The sequence below is a fragment of the Panthera tigris genome, chromosome C2 (genome assembly GCF_018350195.1).
Source record: "Panthera tigris isolate Pti1 chromosome C2, P.tigris_Pti1_mat1.1, whole genome shotgun sequence".
Taxonomy (NCBI): Eukaryota; Metazoa; Chordata; class Mammalia; order Carnivora; family Felidae; genus Panthera; species Panthera tigris.
Window position 1 is genome coordinate 9,313,084 of NC_056668.1, and position 21,578 is coordinate 9,334,661.

The 21,578-nt window shown below is 43.8% G+C and overlaps 1 protein-coding gene and 1 pseudogene across 1 annotated transcript; both read right to left on the bottom strand.

The window, feature by feature from the left end:
- Positions 1–7,900: 7,900 nt before the first annotated feature.
- On the bottom strand, positions 7,901–8,868 carry LOC102962756 (annotated as a pseudogene).
- Positions 8,869–13,560: 4,692 nt separating this feature from the next.
- LOC102951798 (carbonyl reductase [NADPH] 1-like) lies at positions 13,561–20,961 on the bottom strand. Its single transcript, XM_007090487.3, has 3 exons — positions 20,579–20,961; positions 19,909–20,016; positions 13,561–14,085 (listed from the first exon to the last, which is right to left on the bottom strand). Exons 1-3 carry the CDS (start codon positions 20,865–20,867, stop codon positions 13,604–13,606), a joined length of 879 nt encoding a protein of 292 aa, XP_007090549.1. The 5' UTR covers positions 20,868–20,961; the 3' UTR covers positions 13,561–13,603.
- Positions 20,962–21,578: the final 617 nt, after the last annotated feature.

The following is a 21,578-nucleotide window of genomic DNA, read 5'->3' on the forward strand; positions in this document are numbered from 1 at the left end:
GTGTCTTTCTTCAATTTCTTTCGTAAGCTTTCTGTAGTTTTCAGTGTATAGATTTTTCACCTATTAGGTTAGATTTATTCCTAGGTATTTTATGGTTTTGGGGGCAATTGTAAATGGGATCAATTCCTTGATTTCTCTTTCTGTTGCTTCATTGTTGGCGTCTAGGAATGCATCTGATTTCTGTGCATTAATTTTATATCCTGCAGCTTTGCTGAATTCATGAACAGTTCTAGCAGTTTTTTGGTGGAATCTTTAGGGTTTTCCATATAGAGTATCATGTCATCTGTGAAGAGTGAAAGTTTGACCTCCTCCTGGTCGATTTGGATGCCTTTTATTTCTTTGTGTTGTCTGATTGTAGAGGCCAAGACTTCCAATACTATGTTGAATAACAGTGGCGAGAGTCGACATCCCTGTCTTGTTCCTGACCTTAGGGGGAAAGCTCTCAGTTTTTCCCCATTGAGGATGATATGAGCCTTGGGTTGTTCATATATGGCTTTTATGATCTTGAGGTATGCTCCTTCTATCCCTACTTTCTTGCGTCTTTTTATCAAGAAAGGATGCTGTATTTTGTCAAATGCTTTCTCTGCATCTATTGAGAGGATCATATGGTTCTTGTCCTTTCTTTTATTGATGTGATGAATCATGTTACTTGTTTTGCGATCATTGAACCAGCCCTGCATCCTGGGTATAAATCCCACTTGGTCGTGGTGAATAATTTTTTTAATATATTGTTGGATCCGGTTGGCTAATATCTTGTTGAGAATTTTTGCATCCATGTTCATCAGGGAAATTGGTCTATAGATCTCCTTTTTAGTGGGGTCTCTGTCTGGTTTTGGAATCAAGGTAATGCTGGCTTCATAGAAGGAGTTTGGAAGTTGTCCTTCCATTTCTATTTTTTGGAACAGCTTCAAGAGAGTGGGTGTTAACTCTTCTTTAAATGTTTGGTAGAATTCCCCTGGAAAGCCATCTGGCCCTGGACTCTTGTTTTTTGGGAGATTTTTGATCACTAATTCGATTTCTTTACTGGTTATGGGTCTGTTCAAATTTTCTATTTCTTCCTGTTTCAGTTTTGGTAGTGTATATGTTTCTAGGAATTTGTCCATTTCTTCCAGATTGCCCATTTTATTGGCATATAATTGCTTATAATATTTTCTTATTATTGTTTTTATTTCTGCTGTGTTGGTTGTGATTTCTCCTCTTTCATTCTTGATTTTATTTATTTGGGTCCTTTCCTTTTTCTTTTTGATCAAACTGACTAGTGGTTTATCAATTTTATTAATTCTTTCAAAGAACCAGCTTCTGGTTTCATTGATCTGTTCTACTGTTTTTTGGTTTCAATAGCATTAATTTCTGCTCTAATCTTTATTATTTCCTGTCTTCTGCTGGTTTTGGGTTTTATTTGCTGTTCTTTTTCCAGCTCTTTAAGGCATAAGGTTATGTTGTGTATCTGAGATCTTTCTTCTTTAGGAAGGCCTGGATTGCTATATACTTACCTCTTATGACCGCCTTTGCTGCGTCCCAGACGTTTTGGGTTGTGGCGTTATCATTTTCATTGGCTTCCATATACTTTTAATTTCCCCTTTAACTTCTTCCTTAGCCCATTCATTCTTTCATGGGATGTTCTTCAGTCCAAGTATTTGTTTCCTTTCCAAATTTTTTCTTGTGGTTGATTTTGAGTTGCATAGTGTTGTGGTCTGAAAATATGCATGGTATGATCTCGATCATTCTGCATTTGCTGAGGGCTGATTTGTGTCCCAGTATGTAGTCTATTCTGGAGAACATTCCATGTGCACCGGAGAAGAATGTATATTCTGCTGCTTTAGGATGAAATGTTCTGAATATATCTGTTAAGTCCATCTGGTCCAGTGTGTCATTCAAAGCCATTGTTTCCCTGTTGATTTTTTGATTAGATGATCTGTCCATTGCTGTGAGTGGGGTGTGGAAGTCTCCTACTATTATGGTATTACTATCAATGAGTTTCTTTATGTTTGTGATTAATTGGTTTATATATTTGGGTGCTTTCACATTTGGCGCATAAATGTTTACAATTGTTAAGTCTTCTTGGTGGATAGAACCCGTGATTATGATATAATGCCTTTCTGCCTCTCTTGATACAGTCTTTATTTTAAAGTCTAGATTGTCTGATATAAGTATGGCTACTCTGGCTTTCTTTTGTTGACCATGATAGCATGATAGATAGTTCTCCATCCCCTTATTTTCAATCTGAAGGTGTCTTTAGGTCTCAAGTGGGTCTCTTGTAAACAGCATATAGATGGATCTTGTTTTCTTATCCATTCTGTTAGCCTGTGTCTTTTGATTCGAACATTGAGTCCACTGACGTTTAGAGTGAGTACTACCATTACAATGCTTGTAGAGTTGGAGTTTCTGGTGGTGTTCTCTGGTCCTTTCTAATCTTTGTTGCTTTTGGTATATATATATATATATATATATATATATATATATATATATATATATATTTATTTATATTCATCTTTTCTCCCCTCAGAGAGTCCCCCTTATAATTTCTGGCAGGGTTGGTTTAGTGGTCACAAACTTCTTTCATTTTTGTTTGTCTGGGAAACTTTTTATCTCTCCTTCTATTTTGAATGACAGCCTTGCTGGATAAAGACTTCTTGGCTGCATATTTTTCTGATTCAGCACATTGAATATATCCTGCCACTCCTTTCTGGCCTGTCAAGTTTCTGTGGATAGGTCTGCTGCAAACCTGATCTGTCTTCCCTTGTAGGTTAGGGACTTTTTTTCCTTTGCTGCTTTCATGATTCTCTCCTTGCCTGAGTATTTTGTGAATTTGACTATGATATACCTTGTTGATGGTTGGTTTTTGTTGAAACTAATAGGGGTCCTCTGTGCTTCCTGGATTCTGATGTCTGTGTCTTTCCCTAGGTTAGGAAAGTTTTCCGCTATGATTTGCTCACAGAAACCTTCTACCCCTATTTCTTTCTCTTCCTCTTCTGGGACCCCTATGATTCTGATGTTCCTTTCTAATGAGTCACTGATTTCTCTAATTCTTAAATCGTGCTCTTTTGCCTTAATCTCCCTCTTTATTTCTGCTTCATTATTCTCCATAAGTTTGTTCTCTATATTGCTGATTCTCTGTTCTGCCTCATCCATCCTTGCCACCGTGGCATCCATTTGTGATTGCAGTTCAGTTATAGCATTTTTTAAATTTCATCCTGACTAGTTTTTACTTCTTTTATCTCCGCAGAAAGGGATTCTAGTCTATTCTCAACTCCAGCTAATATTCTTATTATCGTGATTCTAAATTCTGGTTCAGACATCTTGCTTTTTTTATCTGTGTTGGTTAAATCCCTGGCTGTTGTTTCTTCGTGCTCTTTCTTTTGGGGTGAATTCCTTCATTTCGTCATTTTGAAGGGAGAAAAGGAATTAATGAGGTATAAAAATTAAAATTAAAAAATAGTAAAATCAAAAAATTGAAAACACACACACAAAATCGAGTAAATGACTAGGTGTGTTTGGTCTGGGTGTTGAAAGTAGTTTGATAGATTAGAGAAAAAAGGTGGGGGGGAAGGAACAAAAAAAGGAAATCATTTGAAAATTTGAAAAAGTGAGTACACTGAAGGAGAATAAAATAAAGTGATGGAAGTAAAAGAGAGTTTGAAATAATTTACACACAAGTAAAAATATAGTAAAAAATTAAATATTTTTAATAAAAATTGAAAATAAAAATGAATTTTTTCTCTTTCTGTATTCAAGAAAAAGAAGTGAAAAAGAGAAAAAAAAAAAGAAAATTGAATAGGTGGACCTGCTAACAGATTGAAATACGACTGAAATTGCTTTGTTTTCCCCTAGAATTCAGACTATGAAGTACTTTATAGTCCAGAAACTGAGCAGGTTGTGAGACTTGTGTTCCTGAGGAGTGAGGTGGGCCCAGTTGGGCAGGGCTTAGTGTAATGGCTCCGTTCTCCACTAGATGGCGCTGCTAGCCTACTGAGCTGGATTGTTGCGATGCCCGTAGGTGCATTTGGGCAGGTGCGGGAGCAGTGAAAATGGCGTCACCCAGCTACCCAGTCTCTAGTATTGGAACTCTGTTCTCCCGGATCAGCAATTATGCACCTGTCCTCTGTCTTCAACTTTTGTCTACTCCCCACTTTTTCAGTGTCCATGACCAAGCCCCAGGCAGTACTTGTGTCCTGAATTTTGTCTCAGATGTGGCTGTTTTCCCCTTAATTCTGAAGGACTGCGGCTTTGACCCGTTCTGCCCCTCTGTGGGAGGGTCTCACTGAACAATGGCTGAATGCCAGCTGCACTCAGGAATGCTCGCTTGCTGGACCCTGTTGCTGCCGGTGCCCTGAGACTGTGGCCAGGTGCCAGCCTGCCTCAGGAAAAGTTTGCAAGATAGTGTAGCAGCAGCGTTTCAGGGATTATGGGAAATCACAACACACATCTGGCACCAGCCTTCACCCTTAACGACCGTGTTCCAGCACCAGTAAATGTGCCCATTCTCTGGGGTCTGCTGGGCCCAGGTTGCCTCGCAGCCTCTACCAAATGTCCTTCCAGCAGTGAAACCGCTTCTCCCCATGTGGCCTGTGAACCTGCCAGATCCCACTCTGTTCCTAGGGATTCGCTGTTCCCACCAGACCACCTCCAGGTATGGAGCTGCGGAGTTGCAGACTCTGTGCTCCCCTTGTTTACGGTCTTAATGGAATTTAAACCCTCTGCTTTCTCCTTTGTTAGTTTAGTCCCTGCGGCTGTTTCCACTTTTCCACTTTCTGTCCAGCTGCTTTTGGGGAGGGGTGCTTTTCCCATATCCCCCCTCCCCCTCCCCCTGTCTCTGTCCTCTCTTTGCCCGCAAAAGCAGCTCCCTGCCCACCGGGACTTCTCATTCCCCAAGTTCACCTCTCCGCGCCGCATACCTGTTGAATTCTGTGGTTCAGGTTGTGCAGATTGTTGTGTTAATCCTCCAATCAGTTTTCTAGGTGTGCAGGATGGTTTAGTGTTGGTCTGGCTGTATTTCATGGACGTGAGACACACACAAAACTTCCATGCTGTTCTGCCATCATCTCTATTTTTAGTTTTTAAAGGAACCTCGTACTGTTCTCTATATTGGCTGCATCAACTTACATTCATAGCAACGGTGCATAAGAATTCCCATTTCTCTACATCCTGCCCAGCATTGTTTTAATCTCTTGTCTTTTGATGATCATCATTCTAACCGGTTGAGGTAGTATCTCACGACTTCGATTTGCATTTCCCAGGTGATGAGTGATGTTAAGTACCTTTTAATATACCTGTTGGCCATTGGTATATTTTCTTTGGAAAAATGTCTATTCAAATCCTTTGCCCATTTTTTAAATAGATTGTTTTTTTGTGGGTATTTTTGCTATTGTGTTGTATAATTTTTTAATATATTTTTGATATTTACCTCTAACTATATATATATATATATATATATATATATATATATGGTTTGGAAATATTATTTCTCAGTCTGCAGGTTGTCTTTTCATCTTGTTGATGGTTTCCTTTGCTGTACAAAAGATTTTTCATTTGATGTAGTCCCACCTGTTTGTTTTTTGTTTGGTTGTTTGTGCTTTAGATATCATGTCAAAAAAATCACTGCCAAGAGTAGGGTTTTTTATTAAGTTTATTTATTTATTTTGAGAGACAGACTGTGTGTGTGAGCCGGGGAGGAGTAGATAGGCAGAGAGAGAGGGAGAGAGAGTATTCCAAGCAGGCTCCGTGCTGTTAGCACAGAGCCCAACATGAGGCTCAAACTCACTAATGATATCGATTTCTGAGCCAAAACCAAGGGTTGGATGCTTAACCGACTGAACCACCCGGGCGCCCTATGGTTTCTGGTGTTACATGTAAATATCTTTAATCCATTATGAGTTAATTTTTGTGAGTGGTGTAAGGTAGAAGTCTAGTTTCATTTTTTTTCCATGGGACTATGCAATTTTCCCACCACCATTAAAAAAAATGTTTATTATTTTGAGAGACGGGCAGAGAGAGAGGGAGACAACGAACCCCAAACACTCTCCACACTGCCAGCCTGAAGTCCCACATGGGTCTCAATCACAAGCTGAGCCAAAATCAAGGGTCGGACACTCATTCCTTTGAGCCACCCAGATGCCCCTCAGCCCCATTTTTTGAAGATCATGTCTTTTCTCCATTGAGTATTCTTGGCTCCTTCGTCAAACATGCTTGGGTGTGAGGGCTGTTCTTGAGGCCACCACGGTGGCTATCCCTGTGGCGCCCTGGAATTGGTTTCAGGCCTCTGTATTCAGAGGGACTCAGGGAAAAGGGGTGCTGCTTATACTTATTGGGAACACTGTGGACTTGGAGGAAGACGTTCTCCCTGCAGTTGGTATGAACCAGTATCAGGGCTGTGTCTGAGAGGCTGGACTCCATGGCTGAAGAGGGAATCAACTGTGCCCATGCTAGGCTGGAGAAGAGTTTCTGGAAGACTGGGGATCTGTATTATCCATAACACTGGTGAGGCAGCTGAACTGGGAGATGATGGTCTAAGGGCCCTTAGCCCTGTCCTTAGGACCCACCTCACTGTTTGTTCTAGAGCAGTATTGCCAAGGTTAGAAAAACCACCATTTCTGTACATTTCTGGTGAATATGTAACATACTATTACCTCTTTGCAGAGGAATTAGTTCCTGTCTGTTTTTTTTAATTTTATTTTTTAATTAAAAAAAATGTTTATCAATTGTGAGAGAGTGAGAGAGCATGAACATGTGTTTTTTAATTTTTAAAAAATGTTTTACCAATTTTGAGAGAGTGAAAGAGCATGCACGTGCACACATGCAGGGGAGGAACAGAGAGAGAGAATCCCAAGCAGGCTCCACCCTGTCACTGAAGAGCCTGACACAGGGCTTGATCTCACGAACCATGAGAATGCGATCTGAGCTGAAATCAAGAGTCTGATGCTTAACCGACTGAGCCACCCAGACACCCGATGACTAGGTAATTTTAAATGCTGGATAGAAAGGTCAAGTGCAGCCCTAAGTAATGCAGTTGACAAAAGTGTCACCTGTCACACAAGAAAAAGTATATAGTTAGTTCTATATTTTAAAACTTTAGGTTTTTAAGTCCAATATTCCAACACTGATTTGACTTTGATGCTCAGGAAGGGGATGGAACGTACAGATGGAGCCTCACGTCTAGGGTTTGGGACCATCCGTGGACCTGGAACACCTTTTGTTTTGTAGGCATTGTTTTCCGCACAGTCTGGACAGAAGTCAGTCACCGTGAAGGCGGGAGAGCCTTCACAGCTCTGCAGTGTAGTGAACAGACTAGGAAGACCACAGATTCTTTTCTTTTCCATTGAAGAGCAACACAGGTATTGAGAGAGAAAGGATGCTACTGTCTAATCGGACCTCCTTGCTAGGGGTCGTGCCACACATGCTTCGTTGTTCACTGGCTGTGGACATAGCAGCTTCTCACAGACTACTAGGGTTTTCCACAAAAGACTCGTGTGAGGTTAACCGGGAAGAGGACAACTAGACTGGCAACAGTGCCAGGGCACTCAGCTTCCCTAATCAAGATCCACATCGACACACGCATGTCTCTGGGATGGAAACGACTGCCAATTACGGAGTTAAGACCTTATCTGCCTTTTGCTCCTTTTCCATATTAATAAGATTTGGAGATTCTTTTCAGGAAAGTGTCTGTAACTTTTGTTTAAGGGACAGGATGACACTGGCAGACATTTCAGGCCATTTATCCATGAACTCTGTCTTCCCCTTAACCATCTTAATGCCTCCTACCTACCAAACCTGGCAAGAGAGACCATCTGACTCCAGGCTGTTTGTAGTCCTCCCCTGAAAGGAAACACTTTGTATGTAAGTTGATGGCACCGCTTTCCACACGTTTTCCTCGGGAGCTCCACAGTCCAGGCAACCGTGGCACCTAGTCCTCCGCAGTGATGTTTCGGGAAAAGGTAGGCCATGGACTCCCCATTGTGGATTCTCCGAATTGCTTCAGAAAGAATCAGACTGATACCAGCAGTCTCTATCTTGGGACACTGCGGCTTCCGCATGCCGTGAGGGACAGTATTCGTCACCACCACCTCATCAATGGAGGACTCCTCACTCAGGCAGGGTCCTCTGCAGACAGGATGCCTTCAGTGGCCATGACATAGATCTTGTAAACCCTCTCTCTTTCAGTGTCTCCGCAGAAGCAACACATCTTCCTGCATCATCCATAATGTCATCCACCATGCAGTGTGCCCACCATCATCTCTGACTACAGTTATCGGCGGCTTGTCTTTGGCCATCATCAGCGGCAACCCCAGACCTGGGTGGACAGTAGCATTTTTGACCACTGGGGAAGAATGACGACCTTCATCCATGTCCCGCTCTGTACCCTGGGCTTCTGCGTGGATTACAGCTAACCCCAGATGGAGTCTCTCAGCATATGACTGGGCAGCATCAGGAGACTTTGCTACAATGACTGCATTCCTGTAATTCAGAATTTCTCCCTGGTTATACTGCAACACAAAGGGTGAGGCTCTAAGGTTGTACATGGGAAAGCTGCAAACGCCTTGTATTTACTTTTGATGAAGATCTTTGGTGATCATGTGAGTTAAACCTGCTTTTGCCAGAATGTTCGCCAAGGATTTACACACAATGGAATGAACCCCTCTTCCTCACCTTGCTCTGCTTGCTGTAGGGGAAATAAGGGATGACTCTAGTGATGTTCCTGGCACGGGCTGTCTTCAGTGCCTAAGCCATGCTCAGTAACTCCATCACAGCTGTATTCACATCTCTGGGTCTTGTCTGTATAATGAAAATATCTTGGCCATGAATAGATTCTTTTATTTCAAGTCTTGTTTCTCCATTGGTCTCTTGATAGACCACAGATTTCCCCAGCTCAGCACCAAGATGCCCAAGGCCACCTAGGACTGGGGCAGAACTTACACTCACTGCGACCTGGCCTTGTAGCCACCTCAGAGCCAGTAGGACCTGTCAATGGAAATGAAGGACATGCATCTATTCCTGGAAGGGAAATTGTTTTTTTTTTTTGGGGGGGGGGTGGAATTGATCCTACAGATACCCTCCCTGGGGTACAAAATGACAGCAGGGCAAGGATGTTCTTTAAAAGCTCCCAGCCAAGTTGTTGCAAAGGTCACAAAATTATCCAGCAAGATGATAACGGTTGTAATTTTTCTAAGTGATACATTGCAAGTTGTTTACCGTCATCAAACAGGTACAAGTGTTTGATCTGAACACGGCATGGCTGTGTCTGTAAACTTCAGTAATCCTTTTGGGTCCTAGTGTCTGTGTATGCAGTACTTGCTGGTAGACAGTGCCCTCTGGTGGTTTAGTGGCCAAACTACATGGCGTCTGGATCCATTTCTGTGACCATCATACAAAGTACCACAAGCTGGGGCTTAAAACAACAGAAAGGTATTTTCTCACGGTTCTGGAGAGCAGAAGTCCAATATCAAGGTGTTGCCGGGGTCTTTCTCGCTCTTAAAACTCTATCAAAGAATCCTTCCTTGCCTCTCCCAGCTTCAGGTGGTCGCTGGCACTCCTTGGGATTCCTTGGTTTGTGGTTACATCATCCCAACCCCTGCCTTCTCTTCTGTATCCTCCTCCTTTTTTATAAAGACACCAGTCATTGGACTTAGGGCCCTTCCTGATCTAGCATGACCTCATCTTTTTTTTTTTATGTTTATTTAGTTTTGAGAGAGAGAGAGACAGACAGCGAGTGAGCAGTGGAGACATAATTGCTGAGTGTGTGTGTTCCTTGCCTTTGACTGAAGGCAAAGAACTTTCCGAACTCTTTGTTCTTCAAGAGAAATACTTTGGTACAACTGGTAATCCTAGGGAGAGCTGCCAGGAAGAAATGCCAGAGGTTTTTACCTGGGGGATCTTTAAGGTAATCTGCCAAAACTTACATTGAGTCACCAATGTGGCCAAACTGCTAAGTAAACAAGGAACATGGGGATCTTACTTTTCCGGGGCTACCATAACAAATGATTACAAACTGTACCCAGTTAAAACAACAGCGATCTAGTCTCTTGAAGCTCCAGAGGCCAGAGGTCTGAAATCAAGGTGCTTCCAGGACTGTGCACTCTCCGGTTTCTAGGGAAGACCCTTCCTTACCTCTTCCCTCTTCTGGTGGCTAAAGGTGTTTCTTTGCTTATGGCTACATCAGTCCACTCACTGCTTCCATGTTCACAGGCCTCCTCTTCATCCTCAAAACTTCCTCACCTCTGTAAATAAGGGTACATGTGATGGCATCGAGGACCCTCCAAGATAATCCAGGATAGGTTCCACTGCTTGAAATCCCAACTTAATGCATTTGTGACAATATAGAGTAACATTTATTCTTTTGCCACATGTGTTAATCAGTCTAGAATCTCCAGAGAAAATTGAACTGATAGGGTGTGTGTGCATACACATGCTTAGAGGAAGAGAGGGAAAGAGTGAGCGAGAGAGATTTATTTTAAAGAATCGTAAGGAATGACTCACAATTATGGAGGCTGATGAGTCCAAAATCGGCAGGGAGGCCTGCAGCCTGGAGATTCAGGGAAGAGAGAATCAGGGAGATTCAGGCCAAAAAGCATCTGTAGAGTAACATCAGCAAGATGGCAGAGTAGGAAGTCCTATCCCTGGTTTACCCACAGAAACACCAAATTGATGGAGGTCCTGAATCTAGTTAATAAGTTGCAGTCTTCCAGAGGAGCACAAACCAGAGAGAAGCTATAGTGAATGGAGGAAATGGAAAAAGCAGTGTCTTCAGGAAATGTTGGTTTTAGATGGGGTTAGAGGGATTTGAGGCAGGAAGGGAGGGCATAGGTGCAGGTGGAGAGGCAGGAAAACAAATATGTGCTCTGGAGATCCTAGAATATTCTAGGCAAGTGATAGGTTTTAGGCCGGCCTTATGAATTGGAGGTAGTGAGGTTCCACTAACCTGACTAGATCACACAGAGAGAGGAGGGTTGGAAGACGATGCCCATGTTGTTGACCAGCACTTCCAGACCCCCACACTCCTTGCATAGGAAGTCAAGCAGCGCATGGCTGCTCTACAGGTCATGGATGTCAGGCAGGGGGAAGCATGGTTGGGAGCATCATGTTCCCCGAGACCTGCTGGCACAGAACACCCATGATGGTGAAGCCTAGTTGGGCCCAGTCACCAGCACCACATGGCTGTAGGTCTACTAGGCTGAGCGAGGCATTAGAGTGCAGAAAGCAGACATGGTAAGAAACTTGGGGTGTGCTGTGGGCCCCGTGCACTGGCACAGGTGTGTTCTGGTATCTGGGGATGTTACCCCTAGAGCTAGAGGCCCTGCCTCCATCACCCATCAAAGAAGGGGCCAAGGTTCCAGATGGTTCCCTAATGATGCTATACCAGGTCTGTCTCTCCCAGGTCTGTATCTTAAACCCAACCAGAACTCCCCACTCAGGATCCTTCCTCTGAGCTCAGCAGTGGTTCAGGATGGACTGATGTGCTCCTCGGAAAGAAAATGGGTAGTCACAGGCTAATAAGAGCTAGAGATTTATGGTAGTGGAACTAAACATATTTTGGGAAAACCCCATCAGGAAGAAAGGAATATAGCCATTGTGTTGGGAATGTGTCCTTCTTCCTCTGTAGAATGGGAAAGTTTGCCTTCTTCTAAGATGCAGTGAAACTGGTTGTACAGGGAAGTGCTTCTGAGGACACAGATCCCCTGCTTTCTCAGTAGAAACTCAAGAGAGAGATACAGAGAGTGAGGTCCTGTGCTCGGACTTGGGTGTGGGCAGGACTCCTCCCTCAGTGTGATTCCCAGTGGGCCCCGAGTGGGAGGGAATGTTTGTGAAGCTCACTGTGGCTGAGGAATTGCTTGGGATGTCTGCTTTAATGGTTATAAATACTTATGTTTGTTAAAAGTGCTTATATTTGGTGTAGACCAAGGTTTTAGTTAATAAGTGTTATATATAATTTGGTGTTATTTTTAAGGTATCAAGGAAAAGAGATCTCTGCGATACTGGGATACATTTCCAAACCAGCAGTTGACATGCTATTGTTTTGTCCTAGACATTGATGCTCCTCATGGGTCAGTTTAGAAAAGCCAGATAACAGAGAGAAAATTAATAGCCCTTTTGAAGGGAAAGACCTATTTTTTAAAAGTTTATTTATTCCGAGAGAAAAAGAGAAAGAGCAGGGGAGGTGCAGAGAGAGAGAGAGAGAGAGAGAGAGAGAGAGAGATCTGAAGTGGGCTCTGTGCTGACGGCAGAGTCCTATGTGGGGCTAATGAACCTTGAGATAATGACCTGAGCCAAAGTTAGACGCTCAACTGACTGAGTCACTCAAGCGCCCCTGAAGGGAAAGACATAAAGTATGGACCCAACCCTTGCTTGCAGGGCCCATCAGTTCTCATTTCTGTCAGCCTGAAATCCCTGGTGAAGACTGAAAAATAATCATGAGAGGAGGAAGTCTGTACAACATGGATGCTTCTGTGAGGGGAGGGAGGTGATGGGCATTCACGGAGGCCCCCAGGAGCCAGGCTGGGTGTGGGGCAGTAAGAAGCTCCCCTCAGGGCCCTGGATGTGTCAGGCCCCAGTCTGGGGACGCTTATAGGGGGCACTTTGCATCGCCCTTGTTTTCAGCCTGTTCACCTGTATTAGTTCATTTACTCTTCATGGAAATCCTATGACTTCCCCAGAATTGTACACTTAGGAGACCGATGTACAGCAACATGCAGGATTTTGCTCAAGGTCACCCCATAAGGTGGCAGAGCCAGGACGTTTTTGTTTCCAGATGTTTGTCTTTAAAGCTTCGAAAGAGGTATTTGGAAAGACTGGGACGGTAGACACCCATGTATCAACCAAACCAGATTCATCTATGACGAGTATTTTACTATCCTCTATGTTCTCTAGAGATCTTTCTGGACCTTGTTAATGTTACAAACTTGGTGACACGTTATCTGTACATGAATAGCGCATTCGCCTTGAGGAGATTTGACGGTAATTCATATTCATTGATACCAATCCATATTCCCTTTTCTCCCTTGTCTCAGGTTGTCTTATGGATGCATCGTAAGAGCCTACTTCCCTCTCACAACTTGAAATTGTTTTTCCCCAGTGAGTTTGATATTTAAAGAGACCACAGAATGTCTATTTGTGGTGGGGTGCACATGTCATAGTAGAGGCTGATAAAGTATGCTAGCAAGGGAAGTCCATCCCCATTCATGGGTTTATATATCATCTCTGGTAACTTTAAAGCTACAACAGCAGATATGAGTACGCCCAACAGAAGCCATTGGCCTGCAAAGGCAAATACATTCACTCTGTGTCTCTTTCACTAATATTTATCAACTCCTGTGTTAAACTGTCCCTTCTCTCAACCTAACTTAGGTTCTGTTAGTTTTTTGGGCCGATTGGCAAGCAATAAGCTGCACACATGGACATTTACTTATAACTGTTTATTCATCTATGATGTTCATTCACTATTGTCATTAAGTCCACTTTTCCTTCTCATATATCACAGAAGAAATCACAGAAGACTTCACAGAAATAGTAGCTAATTCAAGGTGAGTACTTGATACAAATAAAGGTTCTTTCTTTCTTTTCTTTGACAAGGACATTGCTGATAGTGGAATCTCGTGGTCAAATCATGACTGTATCATAACGGGACCCATGAAGGGAACTGAGAGGGGGGTCCCCATTGTTCAACTTTCTTCTCCATAACAAACTCCCCGTGAGGCTCCTTGGCATCCGGGGGCAAAAGGGCCAAGTAGACGGGAGTCTCTGCTCCTTCTTCTGGGCTTTTAATGGCTGTAGGTCCACCCATGGCTGTTCTCACCCACCCAGGGCAGCAGGCATTCAGGAGGATCCTGTCTCCCCTCCTCTGCTCACTCAGTTTCCTGGCATAGATTCTGGACAGGACGGTGACACCCATCTTTGACACTCCATATGTGAGTGCCCTCGTATCAGGCCAGCCCTCCTTCCTGTGTACCCCACTCTTTGTGTCTTCCACGAACTTGTTCATGAGTTCCAACAGCTCCTCCTCTGTGATAGTCTCACTTCTGAACTTCTGCTGCATTCCTGGGCTGCAGTTCTTAAGAGCTACTAAGCTCATTATGCTAGACACATTGACCACTCTGCCTAAAATACAACACGAGTAGTTACATAGAATGGCATGCACAATAATGATGAATACCACAATCCCTTGGATTTGTCTATTTGGGAGACAATTACCAGTTTGCTAGGAGTGTTATTGTAGTCTTCCTATATAAGTGAAGGACACAATACAGTCTTGAACCTTGTAACACTCATAATGTCTCAGAGGACGTCAGAGAAATGATCTAATGGGGAGTGCAGTGCCTAGATGTCCCATAAGGAAAAGACAGCCCCTTATACAGGAACGTGCTCCAGAAGGTAAGTAGGTGCTCACTGCAATCATGAGTAGAGAGACACTTTTCTTCACAGGTCCCCTTTGGGACCATCTTAACATCTTATGGTCCCATGGCCAGTGCTCTATGAATGAGTGTCTATCAACCAACAAACAACTGATCAGTTTATTGATGACCTTTTGAAGGAGAGCAACTGCATAGGTTTTGTGGGCTGTCTTTCTGCTATAACCAGGTAAAAACAAATCTCCTCAGTGGGGTAAGGTGCATGCTATTTTCTCTATGTTGGGATTTCATCAACTCAGGAGCAGTGAGAACACACCAGGCAATAAGGTCATGGAGAGGGGCAACAGAACAGTCACATGTTAAAAAGATAGTGTAAAAAGAAATGCTACAACATGGATGAATCTTGATAACATTACCCAAAAGAAAGTGGCCAGTCACAAAAGACTATTCATTATATGATTCTCTATATATGGGATGTCCAGAAAAGTAAATGTTCAGGCAGAAAATAGATTGGAGGTTGCTTCGGGCAGTGGGAATGCAGGACCAGAGGGCTGATGTTAAGGGTCCAGGTTCTCCTTGGGGTGATGACAGTGTGCTAATCTTGAAGCGGTGATTGCTCCACACCTCTGTCCATTTACTAAACTCCACTGAATTGCATACCTGAGATGGGTGAAGTGTATGATGTGTGAATTTTATCTCAGTAAAGTGGTTAAAAGTGTTAATCACATAGTTCTCACTAATTCTTTTTCAAAAATATTATTCATAAATGTGAACTTACATTGACATGTATAAATAGTTTACTATTTTTCCATCTACATGAGTATCTTTAGCCTAATAGAAAGATTATGAGAATTTACAAACAATAAGAGCTTCAATAAATTAGGAAACTATCCCTATTTTATGTAAATATCCGGGAAAGACAGTCATGGTCACTTAACTCTGAGCTCCATCCCACTAAGGAATGTCAGTGCCATACATGTTCAGTGGGAGAGATAATGCATGACCCTGTGACTCTCATTGGTGGTGTTTAGAGATAATTAAAATGATTTCTAGAAAGTACCTTATTAATGTAACAGTTTTCTAACATAAACACCTTTTAGAAAGGGGTCAGTTATTCCAGTCCTTCCTTTCATCTAAAACATGTTAAGTGTCACTTTAACGGAACTTATGTGTTAAATGGTTTAGTAAGCACTTCTCATGTTTGATTACTTAACTAATTAGATTTATTTTCTTTTAAAAATATCATCTGCCTGTCTCAAAATAAAAATAATACACATTAATGTTTCAAAATCGCAAAACACAGAAGTTTATGAAATAAGACGGGGCCAAGGAACCCACCCTGGGTAACTGGTATACCAGAAAGACAGCAACATTTACTCATAGGGGCTTGGAGCCATTTTCTTATGTACCTTTACTATAGACACTAGATGGAGAAACTCTACTAACTTTCTGCAGGCTGTGTATAATGTATAATGAAGTGATGCCCTCTTGTCTATTCTCTATTGTCTATCTCAGGAAGTCTAGAATCACCTGTGAAAATGCTTACCTGTGTATTTCAGGGAGTCTGACAGGGAGTAAAAGGTTTTGTAGGTAAATTCCTTATAGTAGATGCTGCAACCATTCCCTCAACCCAGGCCTGTCCCCTGCACTGACCACATCTGCAAGTGGCAGGCTGGCTGTCAGCGGGCTTCACCTGAGAGCTGGGTGAGTTGGTAGACCCTTCTGGTGTGACAGCTCAGGACAGGAAACACAAGTGCAGGAATAGGAAGTACTTATGGAGTTTATACAGCCAAGTGTCTGATCCAAACATTTGGTCTCCAGAGTAGACTCATGGCTTTCATGTATCGTTTTGAGGACTCTGAGCTGGAATGCACGCAGCCCGTGCGCTACGAAGTTTAAGGGTGGGGCGCCTGGATGGCTTAGTCAGTTAAGCAACTGCTTCTTGATTTCAACTCAGGTCATGATCTCACGGTTCGTGGGTTGGAGCCCCGCGTTGGGCTCTGTGCTGACAGTTTGGAGCCTGCTTGGGATGCTCGTTCTCGCTCTCTGCCCCTCCCTCACTCGTGCCCTCTCTGTCAAATATAAGTAAGTAAACTTAAAAGAAAAGAAGTTTATGGACCATCCATAAGACCTTGTGATAAGGGTGTGTGAGTGCATTTGAGTGTGTCGTATGTCTGCATGTGAGTGTGTGCGAAAGAGACTGGATGTGTGACTGTAAGTGTGTGACCTGTATGAGGTAGCGTGTAAAGGAATTGCCCCGTCACAATCAGCGTGAAAGCATGTCACCCAGATACGAAAGGACTCTTGTTCTGGTGGGGCTGGCGTGTGTCTCAGGCTTATAGTCTATCCAGGCCATTACTCTGTATGTGGCCAGGGATCTATTTAGGAACATCTCTCCCTCTCCAAACTTCAGTGTCCTAAAGCACAGCCACAGTGATCTCCACAACACAAGCTATTTTAGACATCATCTCATCTGGGGTCACAAACTTCAAGGGCAGCATTTGACTCTCAAGGCTATTCAGAATCTGTAAGTCCAAGCTGGTCTCATGACCTTTGATGATTTAACATTTGTCCCATTCCCTGAAGGATCCATGTTTTCTAATATCAAGAGGACCAGTTCTTTAGTGTCTTGACTGATAAGGGTTTTTCAGAAAACACTTCAAGTTTTGAAATGTGCCTCCTGTGGTTTTCCCTGAGGTACCTGGGGGTCTTGCGATAAGGAAGGCATTGGCCCAATAGAGCAGAGTCCTTTTATTTTCTGTTTCCCTTGCCTTACTGGGTAAGGCTTCATCTGAAGAAGCGAGATGTAGGGAAAATGATTTGAAGACCTTGAGTAGTGGGAAGAGCCACTAGTTTGGATGTCGCATGACCTTGGTCTTCAGCCAGCTGTGTTTGTGACCTTGAAATCCATCATTCCTCCAGGTTCTTAATGGGGACCATATATAAAATGCCTAGCACATCACACCTAGAAATGTCCAGCCACCTATCCTTTCTAGAACCAATATGTCAGAGTGTGTGTGTGACTGAGATATGTTTACTATTATAATTTTCCCACCAAATTCCTCTAGTGGTTTTTCAGACTACAGGATATTGCAAAGCAGTACTTTCTCAAAGGAAGGTTGAGAACAACTTCTGTAAGGTTTCCTTGGTTACAGTAGCCTTAATAAGATCATATTTCTACCTACTATTTTAAGTTTATGTCTGATGAAAAGAGTGCTCATATTTTCAATGTTTGTTCAATTCCTTAGAGTGCTTTCTGTCTTAATAGCTTTTTGAAATAAGTGTAATTTATGAGAAAAAGAATAACAACAGCTTATCCTTTTAAAGAGAATATCTTTCAAATTCAGGAATAGGAATGCGAATGAAAAGATATGGAATGTGGGAAGGGATTTATATGACTTTGACACTAATTACATGCTTTAGACTGATTGGTGATGGGCACCTGGTTGTTGTAAATTCTTATCTTCGTTTTCTGCCTAAAATATTAACTACAGCTGTTATTGAAGAAAGAATTAAAATAGAAGAATTGCAGTGCCTGAGTGGCCCAGTTGGGTAAGCGTCTGACTCTTGATTTTGCTCAGGTCATGATCTCATGGTTCATGAGTTCAAGGCCTCTTTGGGCCCTGCAGTGAAAGCATGGGGCTTGCTTGGATTCTCTCTTCTACTCTCTTTGCCCCTCCCCACTGGCACTCTCGCTCTCAAAATAAATAAATACACTTAAAAAAATATAAGGAGAGGGGTGCAGGGGTGGTTCAATTTGTTGAGTATTGGTTTAGTTGATTAAAAAAAATAAGAAGAATCAGTAGGTACTATCTCTCAATATCCCTAAAGTCACAATTGTGTCTTTTGGTTTGTCCTTACACACCTCAAAACAGAGCACATGTTGGCCTTTTGCATGTGTTCTGACCCGCAGAGACCTGGTGGGTGTCATTGGAGATTGTTCTTTGTATCCTGGTTTCTGAAGTATGGGGGAGGAGGGACAGCATTTCCTTTGGCTGCCCTAGCTAGGACTTCTCCCAGATAGTCTCCCCAAAGAGGGTAATGTTCTGATAACATGAACCACTGTGGCTGCCATCCCCTCAAATAATGGAAGAACTCTCTTGTTTCCAAAGGCAAGGGAACCCTGGTCTTACACTGAGAATATAGCTTGCATTTCCATGTCCCTGAGTCTAGTTTTCCTGAGGCAAGATCAATATTTGATTAGAGCCTGCCTTAGCAAATGCAGAAGAACACTCATTCCTCATTCTGGTCTGAGGCCAATACACAGCAGGCAGTGACACTCTGCAGTCAGTGAGAAAACAATCAGCCACAAGGGTGATTTTTGCCTTTAAGGTGGTGGATGTGATGCTGGCACACAGAACTCATCCCACATCCACGTTGTGGTGAGTAAAGGAGTCATGGGACATTTGAGAGCTGCCCTTTGGGTGCCAGAGAAGCCAGTGGTAGAAGAAGTGATGGAAGTTTCCAGGAATGAAGAGGGAATGGGGACAGAACTAAGAGTAAACTGTACATGCACGTACTCATTCAAGCCAGACACCCTAATCTTTCTAAAAGTGTCGGCTTATTTAGTCAGTGTACTGAATGGGTGGTGGTTCCCCCATCACATTAACGTGGGGGTAAATATTTCAGTAGTTAACAACCAAGGAATTGTGGCAGTTTGTTTTGTGCAAACAATGACCAAGGTGAAGGGAGGTTGATGGGCCTGGACTTTGGCAGGTCTGACAAGACGGATCCCTACAAGTTGTGCTCAGGCTGCCTTTGATCCTGAAGGACTTTTGGGAGTAAGTGAGCACTCAGGGAGTAGAGAGAATAACCATAAAGGAAAAGAGAAAAAACAGTGTCTCTAGGAAGGTTTCAATTGTCCAGAAACGACAGCTGAGTCTCTGTTGGAGGAGAGTTGGGATGCAGATAGCTTGGGGGACAAAATCTATAGGACAACTGTAGGACCTGGTCACTGACAATCAGGAGGTGGGCATGGTGACCTCATTTTTCATGGTGGGTGGATGGAATGGTCCGTGACCAGGATGATATTGGGAAAGCACAAGTGTTATCTGGACATGTTTTAGATATTTAGATGGGGGTGAGGGTGAGGGGCAGGAAGGGTCAGATTTGAGGAGGGAAGGGAGGGCATCCTGAGGAGTAGGAGAGACAGGAAGACAATGTTCTAGGGAATGTCCTAGACAGGCGATAGATTTTAGGGGAGCCTGACATGTTTGGATAGTGAAAATTCTACTAGCCTGAATTAAATCCTCAGAGGGAGGGAAAGGGAGAAGAAAGGGTCCAGGAAGGAATCCCCAGGGAAGTGCACCTGTGAGGGGCACACAGTGCAGAAAAGGCCTCTGTGAGGAGAGTTTGAAATGAAGATGTGAAGGAGAAGAAAGAGCCAGTTGTGAAAGGCCAGCAGGACAGAAGACACTGATCACTGCTGGACACATGTGTACAGAGTCCTGAAGAGAAGGTCACCTGTGCAGGTGGGGACACAGCAGGGAGAGGGAGCAGGGCCTGTAGATGAGGTCAGAGTTGGGGGCCAGATCATTCCAGAAACAGTACCACTGTAAATTGTCACACCTACCTTGTGGTTTCATTAGAGGCAGCAGTTCTGTGCACATGTCTCGAGTACCAAAGAAGTTTGTTCTCAATGTCACTTGTGCTTGAATATGTAAGGGGGTGGGGTCACCATCTTGTAGGGGAGAAGGAGAATAGGTTAGTAAGTAGTAGACTTGTGAAAATATTCCATGAAGTGACAATAACTTTTTTTCTGTGCAAACTGGTGAATTTTCAGCAATTTCTGTGTTAGGTAACACCACTGTCTGGGTGTGAATTATCTGGCTGGTTGATGCTGTGCAGCTTTGTAAGTGGGCACCATGTGGGGAGGCTAAAGGAAGGATGCACAATGGTATTTCTGTGTATCCTTGTTTAAATTTGTTGTTGTTCATTGCAAAATAGGTTAAATCTTTACCAAATGACTCAGATCCAGTCAGAGAGACACTTGGAAAAACCTGGGTGAGGTCCCTGAGAATCTGATCCATGCCAGTGTGAAGGTCCTCTGGCTGGAAATGCTTGCAACTGCTGGAGGGTCCTGCTCTCCCTGTGTCTCCAGTCCATCTTCTTCCCTAGGGAGGCCGTTCTAGATCCCCTCGGAGGTCTGGACCCCACAGCAGCGGTTTAGACACCAGCCCCAAACCCACCCTGGCTGGTCCCCTAAGAGAGGTCTCCTGGCCTAAGAGTTCCCACGTTCTTACCAGCAAGAGCAATGCCCGCGTTGTTGACCAGCACGTCCAGGCCCCCGTACTCCTCGCGCAGGAAGTCGCGCAGGGCGCGGATGCTCTGCAGGTCGTCTATGTCCAGCAGGTGGAAGCGGGGGCTCAGTCCCTCGGCCTGGAGCTGCTGCACGGCCGCCCGTCCCCGCGCCTCGTCCCGTGCCGTGAGCACCACGTCCCCGGAGAACTGCCGGCACAGGTCACGCACGATGGCCAAGCCGATGCCCTTGTTGGCCCCGGTCACCAGCGCTACACGGATGTGTGACGACATGACTGTGTGGATTGCTAGGGAGGCCCTGTGTGTGGAGCCGATGGTGCTGTGGGCCACACTGAGGGCTAGTGGTGCGGAGGCCTGGCCACAGTCAGAGATGCCAGTAGAACTGTGTTCTTGGATCCAGCGCTGTGGCTCCTAGAGCTGAGGTCCCACCCCCATCCCTCCATGAAAGGAGGGGCCAGAGTTCCAGTAGTTTAATGAAGCTATATCAAATCCATACCTACTGGGGCTGTACCCTGAGCCCAACCAGGACTGTGTCCTCTTAGGATGCTACCTCTGAGCCAAGCAATGGCTTGAGGTCGACTGATGGGCTCCCCAAACTAAGGTGGTTGGCTTTGGGTTAATAGGGGGCTAGTGATTCATGGTAGGCTAGTTAAAATTATATTCAGAAACCCTCAAAAGTAAAGAAGGAGTACAGATATTGTCTTGGGAATGTGTCCTTCTTCCTCTGCAGAATGGGAAAGGTTGCTTTCTTCCAAGATGCAGTGAAGTTGCTTGCACAGGGGAACTGCCTCTGAGGACACAGTCCCTTTACTTTTTTCGGAGAATCTCAATAGTGAGGAACAGAGAATTAGGTCCTGTGCTGTGATGGGGGTGTGGACAGGGCTCCTCCCTCTGTGTGATTTTCAGTGGGTCCTGGGTGGGAGGGAATGTTTATGAAGCTCACTGTGGCCAACAAATTGTTGGGAATGTTTGATTTAATGGTTA

Coding starts and splice junctions, on each gene's coding strand:
- LOC102951798 (XM_007090487.3), bottom strand. CDS start 20,867: ATGTCGTCACACATCCGTGTAGCGCTGGTGACCGGGGCCAACAAGGGC. Junction 20,017..20,578: donor CGCGGGCATTGCTCTTGCTG/GTAAGAACGTGG, acceptor CTCCCCTACAAG/ATGGTGACCCCACCCCCTTA. Junction 14,086..19,908: donor GCCTCTAATGAAACCACAAG/GTAGGTGTGACA, acceptor GTTGTATTTTAG/GCAGAGTGGTCAATGTGTCT.